The following is a 15,078-nucleotide window of genomic DNA, read 5'->3' on the forward strand; positions in this document are numbered from 1 at the left end:
TAATATTAATTAATATTAATATCATTAATATCAGTGATTAATATATGAATATCATGTAATTACAATGTTCTGGGCCTTTAATTCAACAAATGAATGATGAACACATTAAGAAGTCCTGCAAATGTAAACCACTGTATGGAATATACTTTAAACTGAAGCGCTTATTGATTGTAATTGGTAATCAAAATGATTTGTAATGATGTACAATTATAAGCAATTATGAGAAAAATGTATGGCACAGGAGTGAGTTGCTGTCGTTCAATTCAGGTTTTATATCAATGCAGGGATAATACCAGATTACCCTATTGGCCAGACAGATGTTTCCTGGTGTTGGGAACGTAGAGGGGCGTGTTTGGGTTATCAGCATGTAAGAAACTGAATTCTTGACATCAATAGAATTATTAATGTGAGTAACAATTATTAATGATTATTAATAACAACGGGGCACCACCCTGTAAAGAGGGACTAATAACCAAACGATAAACTAAGTCTCATAATTAGTGGCCACTCCTAATGTCAATAGTCGGGTGCGACTACACATTCGAAGTGACAGTGAAGGTTTAAGTTCGTACACAAGGCTACTACATCCAGATCTTATTACACACATATGCACAAGTAATCACAAACGACTGCTCTTTAAAATATAACAATTTGTTAAATCGAAATAACAAGTGATCAGATCAATTAATATCACAACCAACAACGCTATCATACAATTGTATGTGCCTAATATCTAAACAAATTAATAAAATGGGTGAGGATGTATGTATACAAGTATGTCTGTGTGTGTGAAAAGGAAGGGGGGTCTTGAAACTACAGTCGAAAACTACAAAGATGGCGGCGTCGAGTGACGCAGACAAAAAAGGGAGGGGGAGGCTGTGTGTAGTCACGTGTGTAAAAGGGGAGGGGCCTTATAGAACTACAGCTAAAACCTACCACCAGATGGCGGAGTCGAGTGACTTAGACAAAATGGCGGAGGGGGGGGTCAGCTATGTGTGATCACGTGTGTCGACGCACACGTGTGTTGGAACAATAGGTGAGAGTTTTCACCCACAATCCGGAGCTCTATGTGTATGCAAGTTACGGAAACCAAGAGAAATAAAAGGGACAGAGAGAGGAATCAGAGTTTCTGTGTGCGATGTCTCGTTGTAGTGAAAATGAGGGTCGCTGATCGTATCTCACACAAGTTGCCGTTGTCGCGAACTGACGACACTTATGCCCGATACCCACGCTTCCACACTTTACTCACAGAATCGATTCAAGGAAATAGAGCGAGAACAAAATGAAATCAAATAATCCCTAAACAACAGTCAAACAGGAAGCGCAGGAATACGACGGGCCCTCTGCGGTCCGTCGACGATTGCGCAATCTCTCAGCAAAATGAAAACAATGACTTAACACGACAAAAACACGAGAATAATAACATATAAATGAATGGCCTGAATTAAATTTAGGTTAATTTAAGCTAAGCTACGCCCAGACACCGTGACTCTTACTTTGAGATGCTTCGTTGCAACGTTGTAGAGTGTTTGTCGATGAATGTTTTTTCTTCCTCCAGAAGAAAACAAAAGGCGTGAGGCTGCTGCTGTTCGGCGCCGCTGGTGAGCGGCTGCGGTTTCGGCCCGGCTCGCTGCAGAGAGGGGGGCCTGTGGTTTTCAACGTCGGTTGAGACACGTGTCGGTTCGTATCTCCGGTAATGATCGGTGAAGGAAGAGGTTTTGGTCTTCCTGGTACCGTTGCGTGTACACGAAAGGCGGGGAGCGGATCGCGGGAGGGATGCGCTCTCGCGGGCCAAGGCCTTAAACTCAGAATAGACGCGGTCGGTTTCGGCCAGCGAAATGGCACGTGCGTGCCGAGATGAGGGGGGGGAGTGAGGTTGATCGGGTCCTCTGTGGTTCTTCTTAGAGGCCGGACGGGAGTCCAGAGCGAAGAGACCGATTTTCGCTGCGTCGGCGCTTATAAGCGGGCCTGCACGCACAGCGGGAGGGTGCTTTTCGGCCAATGAAGCGTCCGCCTCAGCTATGGCCGAAGGCAGGAGGGGCGGTCATCTCAAGGGGGCAAGGATCAGATCCCAGGTCAGCTTGTGAAGAGGGGAGACCCATGTGAGGGACTCAGCCAGCCAGGAGGTGGCGTCAGACCCCAACACTGGTAATACAAACATTTCTTTAGAGGCATTTAATGACGCAACCAGCCGCACCTATGGCTATCTCTTCATAGATTATAAAGCCATGACACCTGATTATTAAGACTCAGAACAGCTTTGCTATCAGAGCAGCCGGTTGTGTATATTCCTAAAAAGCAAAAGAGTAAACAATTTCGTCACGTATGCAGAAGAATTTGACTCTGCTGGAGTTGATGTATAAATCTTCCCCTAGCGTGAGGAGGGTCATTGTGAGTAATGCAAACGCCGACTTTATTAATGCTCTGTGTGAGATAGCCCTCAACGTGCTGAGAGGTAATATTCCTTTGCCTGACAAACAGTACAATCTCTTAAAGAAGAAAAGAAAGACTTTCAACCAGACAAGAAGATTTGTCTTCCCTCTATTAGGGCCTTTCATAGTAGCCTTATCAATAGTAGGAGGTACATGGTAGTGATTCAGACACCGAAGATGAGCTCACAAGCCGAGCAGAAAGCCAGCGAACACACAGAAGAACCCTCACAGTCCTGGACGCAGGAGGGGAAAGTTTAAGGAGACTAGGGGTAGTGATCACAGGCTTACTAACATGCAGTGTGGTAGCGCTCAGTATACTTCCTTGCGATCGTTGATACAGCAGAGACCCAGAACTAACTCAACACAAAGCCAAAGAGGTGGTGATGGATCTACTCAATTGTTCAAGAAACAACTGCTGAGATGATGACAATGTAAATCAATCTAAGACAACGCACATGTAGAAAGCTGCAGAGAACAGTAAATGGTAAATGGACTGTACTTGTATCGTGCTTTTCTCTTACGACCACTGAAAGCGCTTTAACACGACATGTTCATTCACCCATTCACACACTGACGGAGGGGCTACCATGCAAGGTATCGCCTGCCCATCAGGACTATCTAACATTCATTAGGAAGGCTGAGAAAACACCTAATGGGAAGGAAAACATGTTCTACCAATGGATGCATTTTTCAGATAAACAAGTAACTAAAGAAGCGTGTGAAGCCTGTTTTGACTCCAAAAGAGTTCCGCTAATAATGCCAGTTCCGGGTTTTGACATAGAAGAGTGTGAGGATGCAGGATACTGCTTTACATATTCAATTCAATTCGATTTTATTTATTTTGTACAGCCCAAAATTACAAATTTGCCTCAGAGGGCTTTACAATCTGTACACATACAACATCCTCTGTCTCAGGACCCTCTCATTGGTACAGGAAAAACTCCCCAAAAAACCCTTTAACAGGGAGGAAAGGAAGAAACCTTAGGGAGAGCAACAGAGAAGGATCCCTCTATGAGCATTAATGGGACATGAATTCATACAGAAAGAGAGAGAGAAGAGTGGGTGTCAGCAGTGACACATGGCAGCAGGATACGGGGGATGGAGTGAGGATAGGAGAATTTGTCCACCTGTAAAATGTCAACAGGTGGTTGCAGATGGTTCTTACAAAATAACATGCTTACAATGCCACTGGTCGACGTCTTCTGGTTAAGTGATGATGATGAACAAGTAAAAATAGTATTACCAGCAAATTGGAAAGGAATATGTACCCAAAACAGGACAAATAACAGTATTAAGCCCTCCATCAGGTAGTAGCAGGACTGAGAGGAGTGCCAAACAAGAATGGACAAAAGATGACCAAGTTTATGGCTCATGGACATATACTTGGTCATCTTGCATCACATGTAAAAAAATAAGACACTTAAAATAAAACGTAGTGCGTAAAGGCCTGTTGAAGCTGGTTCTTTCGGTTAAGACAGCGTCCCTTTATGGAGGTGTTTTCACCCGACTTTGGAGATCATTTCACGGATTGGCAGAGTGGAAAAAGGCCTGTTAAAAAAGTTAAAGTTTAAAACGTAGATGATTTTTATTTTAAGCACAGCATATTCAATCAATGATGTGACACATGTCTGTCCTGCTAAAAGTACCTCTCCCGCCTTAACAGAATTTGTTTAGTGTTGCCTTTGGCCTCATTGTAAGCGAAAAAAAGCTGTAATTTCGGTATAATACATATATATATATATATATATATATTAGGGGACAGAAATGAATTAAGTCAAAAACAGTAGTCTGTTTATTGGTTTGCAATATTGCCTCCTTTTTTTCTACAAGACATTTGTGTAAATTAAAAAGAACAGAGCAGTTGTAAATGCATGAAGTTCAATACATAGAACAGCAGTTAAAATTCCCACTTGTTATAAACGCAGCACAGTTTACGTCACAGATATGGGCGGGGCTGGAAGGTCCAGCTCCCCCTTCCCGCAGGCCGCAGCGACTACTACTCGACCACGTCTGAGCACGAGCGCACGGTAACCAATCAGGAGCGGCCACAGTGTGTTTGGAAACAAACCTCCTCCTCCCAAAGTCCCGTAAGACAGCCAGCGGAGAGACACGTCTTCCACACGTTTCTCTTTTGACAAGACAATTTGCGTCGTTCCAACCAGATTATATGTGCTAATTGTATCAAGAAGACTATAGATAAATACATATGTATTTTGATGACTATAGTTGTAGGGCGTAAACAGTATCATCCTAAGCACGAGACTACAATTTAACGTTACGTCGGTGAAACAGAGGAAAGATGGATGTGGGGGATTCTCAACAAAAGACAATAACTCTTCTTATAAAAAATACCAATCAGGCTCATGAGGATGAAACCGTCGAAGGCGTCTATCTGAACTGGACTATTAATGACTTAAAAAGACATTTGTCGACTTTTTATACAACTAAACCGGTGAGTTATTATGAGGCTATGTCCTGGAATGTTATGACACGAGCCAGCTGACTTGTCAGCCTGTTAATGTCAACTGCTCACACGCCGTACTGTTAATGTCAATGTAGCTTTGTGCTCACACACCTCCACCAGTACTACGAACTGTTCATGTTAATGTAGCTTTGTGCTCGCACACCTCCACCAGTACTACGAACTGTTCATGTTAATGTAGCTTTGTGCTCACACACCTCCACCAGTACTACGAACTGTTCATGTTAATGTAGCTTTGTGCTCACACACCTCCACCAGTACTACGAACTGTTCATGTTAATGTAGCTTTGTGCTCACACACCTCCACCAGTACTACGAACTGTTCATGTTAATGTAGCTTTGTGCTCGCACACCTCCACCAGTATTGCTAACTTTTGAAGGAGTTCTGGTGGACCTCAGTGATTTACACTCGTTTGTATGTTATCATTTATGAAGCACATATTTCTGTGTGCTCGTGATTAAATAGTTTTCTCTAATCTATTGTAAAATGTTGATTTAGCATTCAACTCTTAATTTGTGATGCACGTGTTTGAAAACAGCCTGCTAACGTATATAAACAACTCCTAACATGAGGTTTGGATTCTGAAGCACAATACAGATGCCTGATGATGGTGATGGTGAAAAAGTGAAATGGTAGAATGACCTTATTTTAAGAGAGCGAGAGACTTAGACAGGCAACTAAAATCCTCAGCATATATGGCTGCCAGGTGTCATCGTGCCTGGAGGACTGCAGCCTTGAAGGGCACAGTGTGCAGGCAGGCAGCTGCTGAGATGACAGATTACAGATGAGCAGAGGAGATTCTACCTCACTACTGATGGTGGTGTATGGATGAGCAGAGGAGGATCTACCTCACTGCTGATGGTGTCACCTCACTGCTGATGGTGTATGGATGAGCAGAGGAGGATCTACCTCACTGCTGATGGTGTATGGATGAGCAGAGGAGGATCTACCTCACTGCTGATGGTGTATGGATGAGCAGAGGAGGATCTACCTCACTGCTGATGGAGGTGTATGGATGAGCAGAGGGGGATCTACCGCACTGCTGATGGAGGTGTACGGATGAGGCAGAGCCATAGACGCATTATATTCAGCAGTATATTTAAACCGTGAATCACCTGCATAATTGAGACAATACAACGATACAATGTATTTTGTATTGCATATATCAAACCCAGAGATTATAACAAAGGGAAACCTTTAAAAAGATTCAGTTCATCTTTTTGAATAGCCAGTGAGGACCCCTCTTGATAGTTTTGTTTTGATTGGCTCATGGTCACTTGGTGAATGAAAGCCAGCGTAGACAAAGTTTGAAACACAGCACAAATGTGGGCCACATGTTCCACTCAGCAGCTGTTCTTGTCATGCCCTGGCCTCAGGAAAGAATGACTTGAATGGTTTCATAAAAGAATACAGCTGAAGAAAAATTATCAAAATCCAGGTAGTACACAGATATACTTTGTTGGGCACTAAAGTTACTTCATCCCAGAAGCTTTGATTGATTGAAACCTACTTCTTTGTTTTCTGTAGGCTGTGAGTGACCAGAGACTGATCTATGCTGGTAAACTGCTGCCCGATCATCTGCACATTAAAGATCTCTTCAGACAGGTAAATGTGACAATATGGGCTCATGACTATGCTTACAAACACTACTGTGGTATGACTTTTTCCCTCTCCATTTATCTGGTCTGAGGACAGAGGGTGTTACATGCTGAACAAATTATGAAGCCCTTTGAGGCAGATTTGTAATGTTGAGCTTTGTCAATAATGTTGATGTGAGATGTTCTTGGACCCTCATGTCAGTGATGTTCAATACATACTACAAAAAGCTCAAATTGTAAAACTGGTTCGGGAGGCTGAATCTAGCCTTCTCTTATTTGATGATAAGTAGGATTGCCATGGCCTTTTAAAAGGGTTGTTGTGCTTTTCCACTCGCCGCTCACCAATCACGAGAGACCAACGTGTCCACTCTCACGTCATCTTAAGTCCACAGATGACATGTGTGCCGTGACAACACATTTAGTGCCGGTGTTTTAAGAATTGAGCAGAGCAAGTTAAAAAACAGGAAGTTAAAAAGAAACAGAACAAACCTGCGATATTGAGAAGACGTACCGTATATGGAAGTTTAATATGTCAATCAAGACGTTCATAGAACATGATGAATGTATTATTCAGCGTTGGGCAAGTTAAAATCAGTCTGGTGCACTTTGAAAGCAGCGTTTAGAGGTTAGAGCCATGAAGAACGTTTTGCTCTTGTAAACAATGTAACTCTTGTTGTAGCAGTGATACAATGTGTTGGGATCTGACCATATGGCTTCAACATGTGCTGTGGAACAAAGATAGTCAGGCCTTCCCTTTTGCAAGCAACGGTTTCATCCTGATTGTGAAAGTCCCTTATCGAAAGTCCCTTATCGAGACGACAGCGATTCTCTCCCACCGAGAGAAACACGGCTTCCGCAGCCGCAGCCCACTGAAGCTCAGAAGGAACCCCTCAGAAGAACCCCCCTCAATCACCACCATTGCATCGTACCGTAAGGCAAATAGATTCTGGGCAGAGTTAGAGAGAGTTCATTTGTGTTTATTTTATCTTGTTTTGTGGCTATCCGCCATTTTGGGTCTCGCGACCCAATTGTGAGAGAGCAATCTTCCGTACTCCCGCGCGGCTCAGAGGATCGTAATCGCTTGTTTTTTTTCATTTTGTCTGGGTTCCTTTCCCTTCTTTTTTACTAACCCACACACACATATAGCTTTGAGCTAACCTAGCTACGTGCTGAACAGCTACCGGCACAATTAGACACCGGGTCTCCTGTTGGCTATCTGCCATTTTGGGTCTCGCGCATGAGAGACGTCACCACGTCCCAACTACGTCACACGTCACAGAGCTGTTCCCTCGCTCCCCCCCCCTTGCTCACACACACACACACACACACACACACACACACACACACACACACACACACACACACACACACACACCCTCTTTTCAATAGTCTGTTGATTTTAGATAGCGTGCTCATGAATGTATAGTTGTTGTTAGTTTAGATATTAGTTGACTCGATCATTAGTATTAGAACTTAATAAACTCTGTTATATTTTAAAGAGCAGCTGTTTGTGATTACTTTGTGCATGCGTGTTGTGATAATAACTGTATATGTGGTCTGTGCTCGAACTTAAACCTTCACTGTCACTCTGAATGTGTAATAGTACGCAGACTACTGACATTGTGAGTGAACACTAATTATGAGACTTAGTTTTATCGTTTGGTTATTGGTCCCTGTTCGCAGGGTGGTGCCCCGTTGTTATTAATAATTGTTACTTCCATCAATAATTCTATTGATATCAATAATTTAGTTTCTTAGATGCTGATAACCCAAACACGCTCCTTTACGTTCCCAACAAATGTAACTACGTATATTTAGTTAAGTACAATTTTAAGGTACTTGTACTTTACTCCAGCATTTCCATTTATTTATCAACATTTTGAGAGGGAATGATCGTACTTTTCTCTTCACTGCATTTATTTGACAGTATAAATGACTTGTTGACGACCTGCATATTAAGATATATAAATAAACTAACTATGATATTTTATTAAGCCCAATTATTACGTGTGTAAAGTGAGCGATACATTGTCTATAATCATAATCCAATGATATAGGCCTTCTGTAAATATGTTATTTAAAATAGGCCATTCTGCAAAATCAGCATACTTTCACTTCAAGTATTTTTTGATGCCAATACTTTTGTACTGTTACTTAAGTAACATTTTGAATGCAGGTCTTTTACTTGTTTCAGAGTATTTCGACACTGTGCTCTAGTAAACAATCGAATCACAAACACATATTGAAATATGAATGGTGACAACGCGGCAAAAAAGTCACTCACAAAGCCCGGTAAAGGAGACTGGTACGTGTGTCAGATCGGGTGTTTCCTCCATCGCCACAGAGGACGTATGAGTTTGTCAACTATTTGTGCTCAGATTTCCACAAACATATTGTACTACTGAAAAGTAAAATTGACCCACAATTACACTCCACATAGCTTCATCTTGTGGAATAATCCACCTATTACAATCAATAGGAAGTGCCCACCTTTTGTAGTGGCAGAACCCAATAGTTATATTTACACTACAATGTTTAAAAGTGGTCATTTTAAAAAGCAATCAAGGAGAGCAAGGTAACTGTATTATCAGGCAAATTACTATTACTTCTCCTTCTGTGTAATTCACAAAGATGTCACAGATCACATCCTAACACTGGCAGACACTTGTATTGCTTTGGTCTGGCTTTATTCTTGACCGGTTACAGAAACCTTCAGCCTACTGGCTCTGCCAAACAGAAGGAGGGGCTTATTCCCATCAGGAAGACGCAGTCAAACTAAAGGCTGTATGACTGCTTTTAAACAGCGTTTTCTGACATGAATCGTTTTTCCATAACTGCTACATTGGCATTTAGCCAAGGTGGAGTTAATTGTAACTCTCCTCTTAATGCACATTTTAATGTGCATTTTATTTGTCAATGTATTTCGTGTTTTCAATCTCATAGCATACAAGATGCGTTCCAGCTTTACAGCCTATTATGACCTGTTGCCTTTTGGGAAAGTCTTACTTCAGTACAATGTACACGCTGTCTATATGGTCTTGGATCTGCTGTTTTTAGCATTGGTGCAGACAGTTTGTGCTCATACTGACACATTTAACAGGTTCAGTTCTGTTGAATGTGAAGGCCTGAATCTATTGATGTGTTTGATCTAATCCGGCATTTATCTCCACTCTTTCAGACTGACTTTGTTCCCACACTGCACCTGGTGTGTGCTTTTAGGAATCCACTGCCAGGGCCCCTGGGAGCTCGACCTAAGGTAAGAGATGTTGCCTTCCCTCATTACTCTCCCGCTCTACTGCGACCGCTGCCTGTTGACTTCTTACTGTGATGAGGCGGAACTCCCCCGCAGCCTGTTAGCCTCTCATCATGCTACAGGCTGGAGGTCTCAGGTGACTCTAATACAATATTGCAGTTCATCAAACTCATTTATCAAAGAGGTGTCAGTGCTCACTAGCGGATCTCTATTCACAGCACCAGCCTGTAGAGCTCCTTGCCTTGATGATGGACTATATGTGACCATGTGTTCATTATTCTAACTTCGTCTTTGATCGCTGTGGAAAGTTTGCATTTGTTTTTTTTTCACCCTAACGACACTATAATCTTCAGATTGTATTTAAGGATTCAAGGATCATTTATGCAACACAGGGATGCACAATTAGGTGCAACAATAGGAAAATATGAAAAAGCTTTACATTTGATCATACTGCCACCTAGTGTCTTTTGTTTAGAAGTCCAGCCTTGAGTCTGACTGATGTCCTTCTGGAGGTGACTCTATAACAAGGGGATAGGAAAAGGCCCACTCTAGGAAGAGACAATAGCCCTGATTAGAGTATAAGGTTCAAGAAGATCAGGCAGGTAGGAAGGGGCGTGTCCATTTAATATTAAAGTCTGATCTGACATGGAAAGGTTGCCAATGACGGAAAGTTTAAACTGGTGTAAAGGTCCCCGTTGTCATGTCAGGGTAAATGAGTGTAATCTATGACGTTAATTGTCGCCCTCTTCTATTTAGGCCCTGGAATTGTGCAAACTGGCGCACTAGAAAAGCTGTGAAACAAAAATTAGACTGGACCATCATAGAAATGAAATAGAAGTAGAACTGACATTCCCATTAATATCAGAGTAGCAAAATGGTTGAAGCAGCAGCCATTTTTATGTCTATCGTTCCCATTGTGACCGTTGTGGCGCACTAACGTCCGTATAAACTAAACCGGCTGCTAACTGTTGAAAGCTTCAGTGATTTTTCAGTTGAATGATTCAACAACAATCATTTGTGGGATTTTAGAGGAGCCTCTTGTGTCACATCAACTTTAAAGGCAGGTTTAGTTTTTTGACTTACTCGAGCACATCCTCACCTCCTCCCTTAATACCAAAATAACTCATCTCTACAAACGTATCTGGGTTTGCTCTCGTGCTGAGTGACCAATACTTATTCAACAAATTCAAACTTGTCTTGCCTTTGCAGACCAAAGAGCCGGAACTGCCACGTCCCTCCAGTCCGAGGCCCGTGGCAGCCTCTGCTTTACCCGACTCCAGCAGCCCCTCCTCCACAATTCAGACTCCCAGATCACCGCAGCTGAGGCAGAGGAGGCAGACCTCTTCAGCTGCTGCTGCTGCTTCATCTCACACACAAACCCCGGAGTCTCCACCAGGAACTGTGTTTGAAATGTAAGGCCGAATGGAATAAATCATGTATTTGCTGAACTGTATTTAATTATATTTGCATAAACAGACGTCCAATTTTAACAGTACCAATGTGTTCAGCATATTACTGACAGAAATAAGATGTAAACACGCAGGTCAATAGTGCTTCAACTTTGCACTTGCCCGTATTACCATTGTGAGATCTCCATCTTGGGTGATTTCATGTTTTTGGAAGATGAATGAATTCTTGTTTAATAATGTCAAGATGCATTGTTATTAAATTAAAACCAGGCTGTTTTCTGATTTCAAATCACATTGTTGCCATGACCGGTAAACCTTTGTTCAGTCACGTTCACCCCTACCGTAGTCCAGGCCCTCAAACGCAAACTAGCCAATCATGATGTAGCTCCGACCATGGGCCGACAATCTAGTTTCTTAATTTTCAGGTTGTTTATTTTGGATTGAAGAGATTCAAGCTCCAAGGTTATTTTATTGTCATCGTACAACAGGGCTGCACAAGCAAATGCTGACAGCAGTTCCATTTTGCTACACTGCAAAAAACTACAGAAAAAACGACATCATCTGTGGAGGGTGAAGGATGAATAAAGGAAATAATCTGTTGTGAAGTCGGGTGGTAGGGCAGCTTGTGTATCTCTTGCCAAACGGTAGCAGGGTAAACTAGTTGAGGCTGGGATGGGTGGTCATGTAGTTCACCTAGTCATGGTTAAACGCCTGGTGCATGTACAGTAGTAAAACAGTCGTTACCTGGTTATGAAGATGCAGCCTCCTGGAATGTTGCCTCCCTCCTTGCAACTGGAAGGGAAATGTTTTTACGAACCAAACTTTGTGTGCTGGGATACGCCCTGAAAACTTGCTGTAACTGCAGCAGTCACTGTTTATTGAAGTTGGAACAAGACAGAGGGATATTTGCACTATTGTGGAAGAACATGGAAATACCTTCTAACTGGAACATTAGTAAAAGTGGAACTGGAGTTCTGCTTAGCTTTGGAGAGACCAACTTGTACTGTAAAAATAAAAGGCAAAAACTTGCTCGCATGTGGAGTTTTTGGAAACTTTATTGTTCAGGATTTGAAACTGCACTGCTGTGATGCTTTGTGTTCATGTTCATTGTGTCAAATTTAATAACGAAAAACAGGGAAGGAAAAACAATTGAGAAATGTGTCACTTTTTGCACTGATTGGACCTTTACATGATGGTGGGGAACTGTCCCTTTATGTGACACTCCATCAGTATGAATGGGACGTGAAAGAGGGTGTGTCAAACCACGACTGTTTCCCACTTGTTATCACTTAAGATGTCTCATCTAAAGAAATGCAGGAAACCAAATGTGATGTGTTAAAAGAGCTTTGTAGTCCCGTCTAATAGAGAAGATCCAATATCTGTTCTGTCCTTAGATTTGATTGGATAAAGGTTTCGGTGTTGAACATATATCTACAGTGTCTACAGTGTGTCATTGTTCTCTGCAGGCCTGGAGCCCCACAGATGACCCAACCAGCCTTTCCCACCTACTCTCTGTACAGCCCTCAACAGCTCCTGTGGCTTCAGCATGTCTATGCCAGACAGTACTACATGCAGTAGTGAGTCTTTAGTCATACTCCTCTGTGTTTGTGGTCCGACATGGCCATGAATGACTAGTTTGTAATACTCTGGATGTTTTCCCATCAACAGCCATGCAGCGATGGTGGCAGCTGGCACCGTCCCCTCTGCACCAGCTACGACCATTGGCCAGTACCCTCCTGTTCCCGCTCATCAAGTACCTGTTCCAGATCCCTTAGCCAATCAGAACCCCATCAACAACCTGCCAGCAAATCAGAACCCAGCGCAGGAAGGCGCCTTCATCAACCCTGGGGAGGCTAACCAGAACATGCGGATGAACGCGCAGGGCGGGCCTGTAATGGACGAGGGGGAGGACGTGGAGCGCGATTGGCTGGACTGGTTGTACTCTGCTGCAAGATTCAGCGTTCTGCTCGTCATTGTGTACTTCAACTCCAGCCTGAGTCGCTTCCTGCTGGTGATGAGCACCCTCCTCCTCATGTACCTGTAAGTTCAATCCGTTGAGTTCTACCAAACTCTGCTGACATGCTTCACTGCACTGTTGTGTGTTGAGTATTTAACAGCGCTCTACTGTGGTGCTTTCAACCTTATTTACCTGGCATCATTGATGCAAACACACAGTCCGCGTGGTGTACAGTCCGCCCGTCAGGTGCAATAGTCTGATCCGGGATGTTACGATATAGCCAGGTTCCTGTAAAGATGTGTGCACAGCAGCCTCTGATCTCCGAGTCTCTCTCAGTCTTATTTCCTCCATCTTATTTTCCAGCAACCGGACACTAGCTAGGAGAACGCAAGGTAGTAGAATAAGCTCAGGTCCAAGCTGTTTAGTCCTTTTCCCCACTCGCTTCCCCTTGTTCCTGGGCAAGGCACGTTTATTAGTATCGCACATTTCAACAACAAGGTAATTCAAAGTGCTTCACATAAAACCATTAAAAGCATCAAAACATGAGGCAAAAGAAAAGGAGATTTAAAAACAATTGAGAACATTCATTGAAACATTAAATACAGCAGTGAAATGTATTAATATCCTTGAATGTGGTTGAATTAAAGGCAGCAAACAGAAAAGTCTTCAGTCTTGATGTAAATGAGCTGAGGCTCTCAGCAGACCTGCAGCTTTCTGGGACTTTGTTCCAGATATGTGGAGCAGAACAACTGAACGCTGCTTCTCCATGTTTAGTTCTGACTCTGGGAACAGAAAGTAGACCGGTCCCAGACGACCTGAGGGGTCGGGATGGTTCATAAGGTAGCAGCAGATCAGAGATGTGTTGTGGCCCTAAACCATTCAGTGCTTTGTAAACCAACAGCAGGATTTTAAAGTCAATTCTTTGTTGGACAGGAAGCCAGTGCACAGACCTCAGAACTGGAGTGATGATCTATTTTCTCCTCCACAGACACACTGTGGGTTGGTTTCCCTTCAGAGGGCGAGCACAAGTCCAAGGACCCAACCATCTGCAGCCTCCTGGGGTTCAGCACAACCAGCAGGAGGAGAACAGGAATCCAAATCCAGTAAGACAACATTTCATTTACCTTCATTTAACTGAAGCTTTAGTGTCACCACACAGAAAGGGAAGAGCCTTAATTCCAGCCATAAAAACCAACAGGTGAAACCTCCCAAAACCCACAAGAAATAGAGAACACTGCTGAGATATTTTACAGTCATTTGTATTCTCCCAACCCAGCCCCTGAGCCATCAGACACACATCCTGTTTAACAGCCTGGACACCCTGGACTCATCTTTGGCCTCAGATGAACTCCACAGAGCTCTTCTCCAGATGCCAAATAATCAATCACCCGGACCCGATGGCTTCCTTCCTGAATTCTACGAGCACTTTTGGCATATACCATCAAAGGCTAGCATCAGATATACAAAATGTACCTCAACCAAAGCCACACAAGTCAAGTCAAAGGATTCTTTTAAAGGGGCACGAGCAAGGATGCCCACTGTCTCCTTCATTGAAGCACTTGCTTCAGTTGTCCACCATTCTCCCACTTTCAGAAGATGCCCGGGATTCTGCAGAACAGAAACCATAACTTCCATTTGACACTTGTAACATTCGATACTTTGGTATTGACATCAAGGATTCAAGGATCATTTATTGTCATTATGCAACACTGGGATGCACAACCAAATCCAGTTGTAGCCCAACAAACACACGACAAACAACAGAAAACAAAACCATTAGCACATTCCTGTAGTGTAATTGTCATCATAAGAAACGTAAACGGCAGCAACAGAAACAATTCTCTGATCAGATAATATCAATACATCTTCACATTAAATACTCAACATGATGAAAACATTGTCCATCAACTGTGACTGTTTGAGCACCAAGCATCATGATGTGAACA

At 42.9% G+C, this 15,078-nt stretch overlaps 1 protein-coding gene across 1 annotated transcript in view; it reads left to right on the forward strand.

Annotated features, from left to right (window-relative positions):
• Positions 1-4,524: 4,524 nt before the first annotated feature.
• The window catches only part of LOC306785560 (homocysteine-responsive endoplasmic reticulum-resident ubiquitin-like domain member 1 protein), a 13,517-nt gene continuing 2,963 nt past the window's right edge, over positions 4,525-15,078 (forward strand). Inside the window, exons 1-7 of the mRNA XM_079279985.1 lie at positions 4,525-4,884; positions 6,443-6,520; positions 9,692-9,769; positions 10,976-11,178; positions 12,642-12,752; positions 12,844-13,215; positions 14,121-14,235. Of these exons, the coding sequence (XP_079136111.1) occupies positions 4,732-4,884; positions 6,443-6,520; positions 9,692-9,769; positions 10,976-11,178; positions 12,642-12,752; positions 12,844-13,215; positions 14,121-14,235 (1,110 nt within the window). The 5' untranslated portion in view covers positions 4,525-4,731. The remainder of the gene's footprint in view (positions 4,885-6,442; positions 6,521-9,691; positions 9,770-10,975; positions 11,179-12,641; positions 12,753-12,843; positions 13,216-14,120; positions 14,236-15,078) is intronic.

This window comes from Melanostigma gelatinosum (genome assembly GCF_949748355.1).
Source record: "Melanostigma gelatinosum genome assembly, chromosome: 1".
Taxonomy (NCBI): Eukaryota; Metazoa; Chordata; class Actinopteri; order Perciformes; family Zoarcidae; genus Melanostigma; species Melanostigma gelatinosum.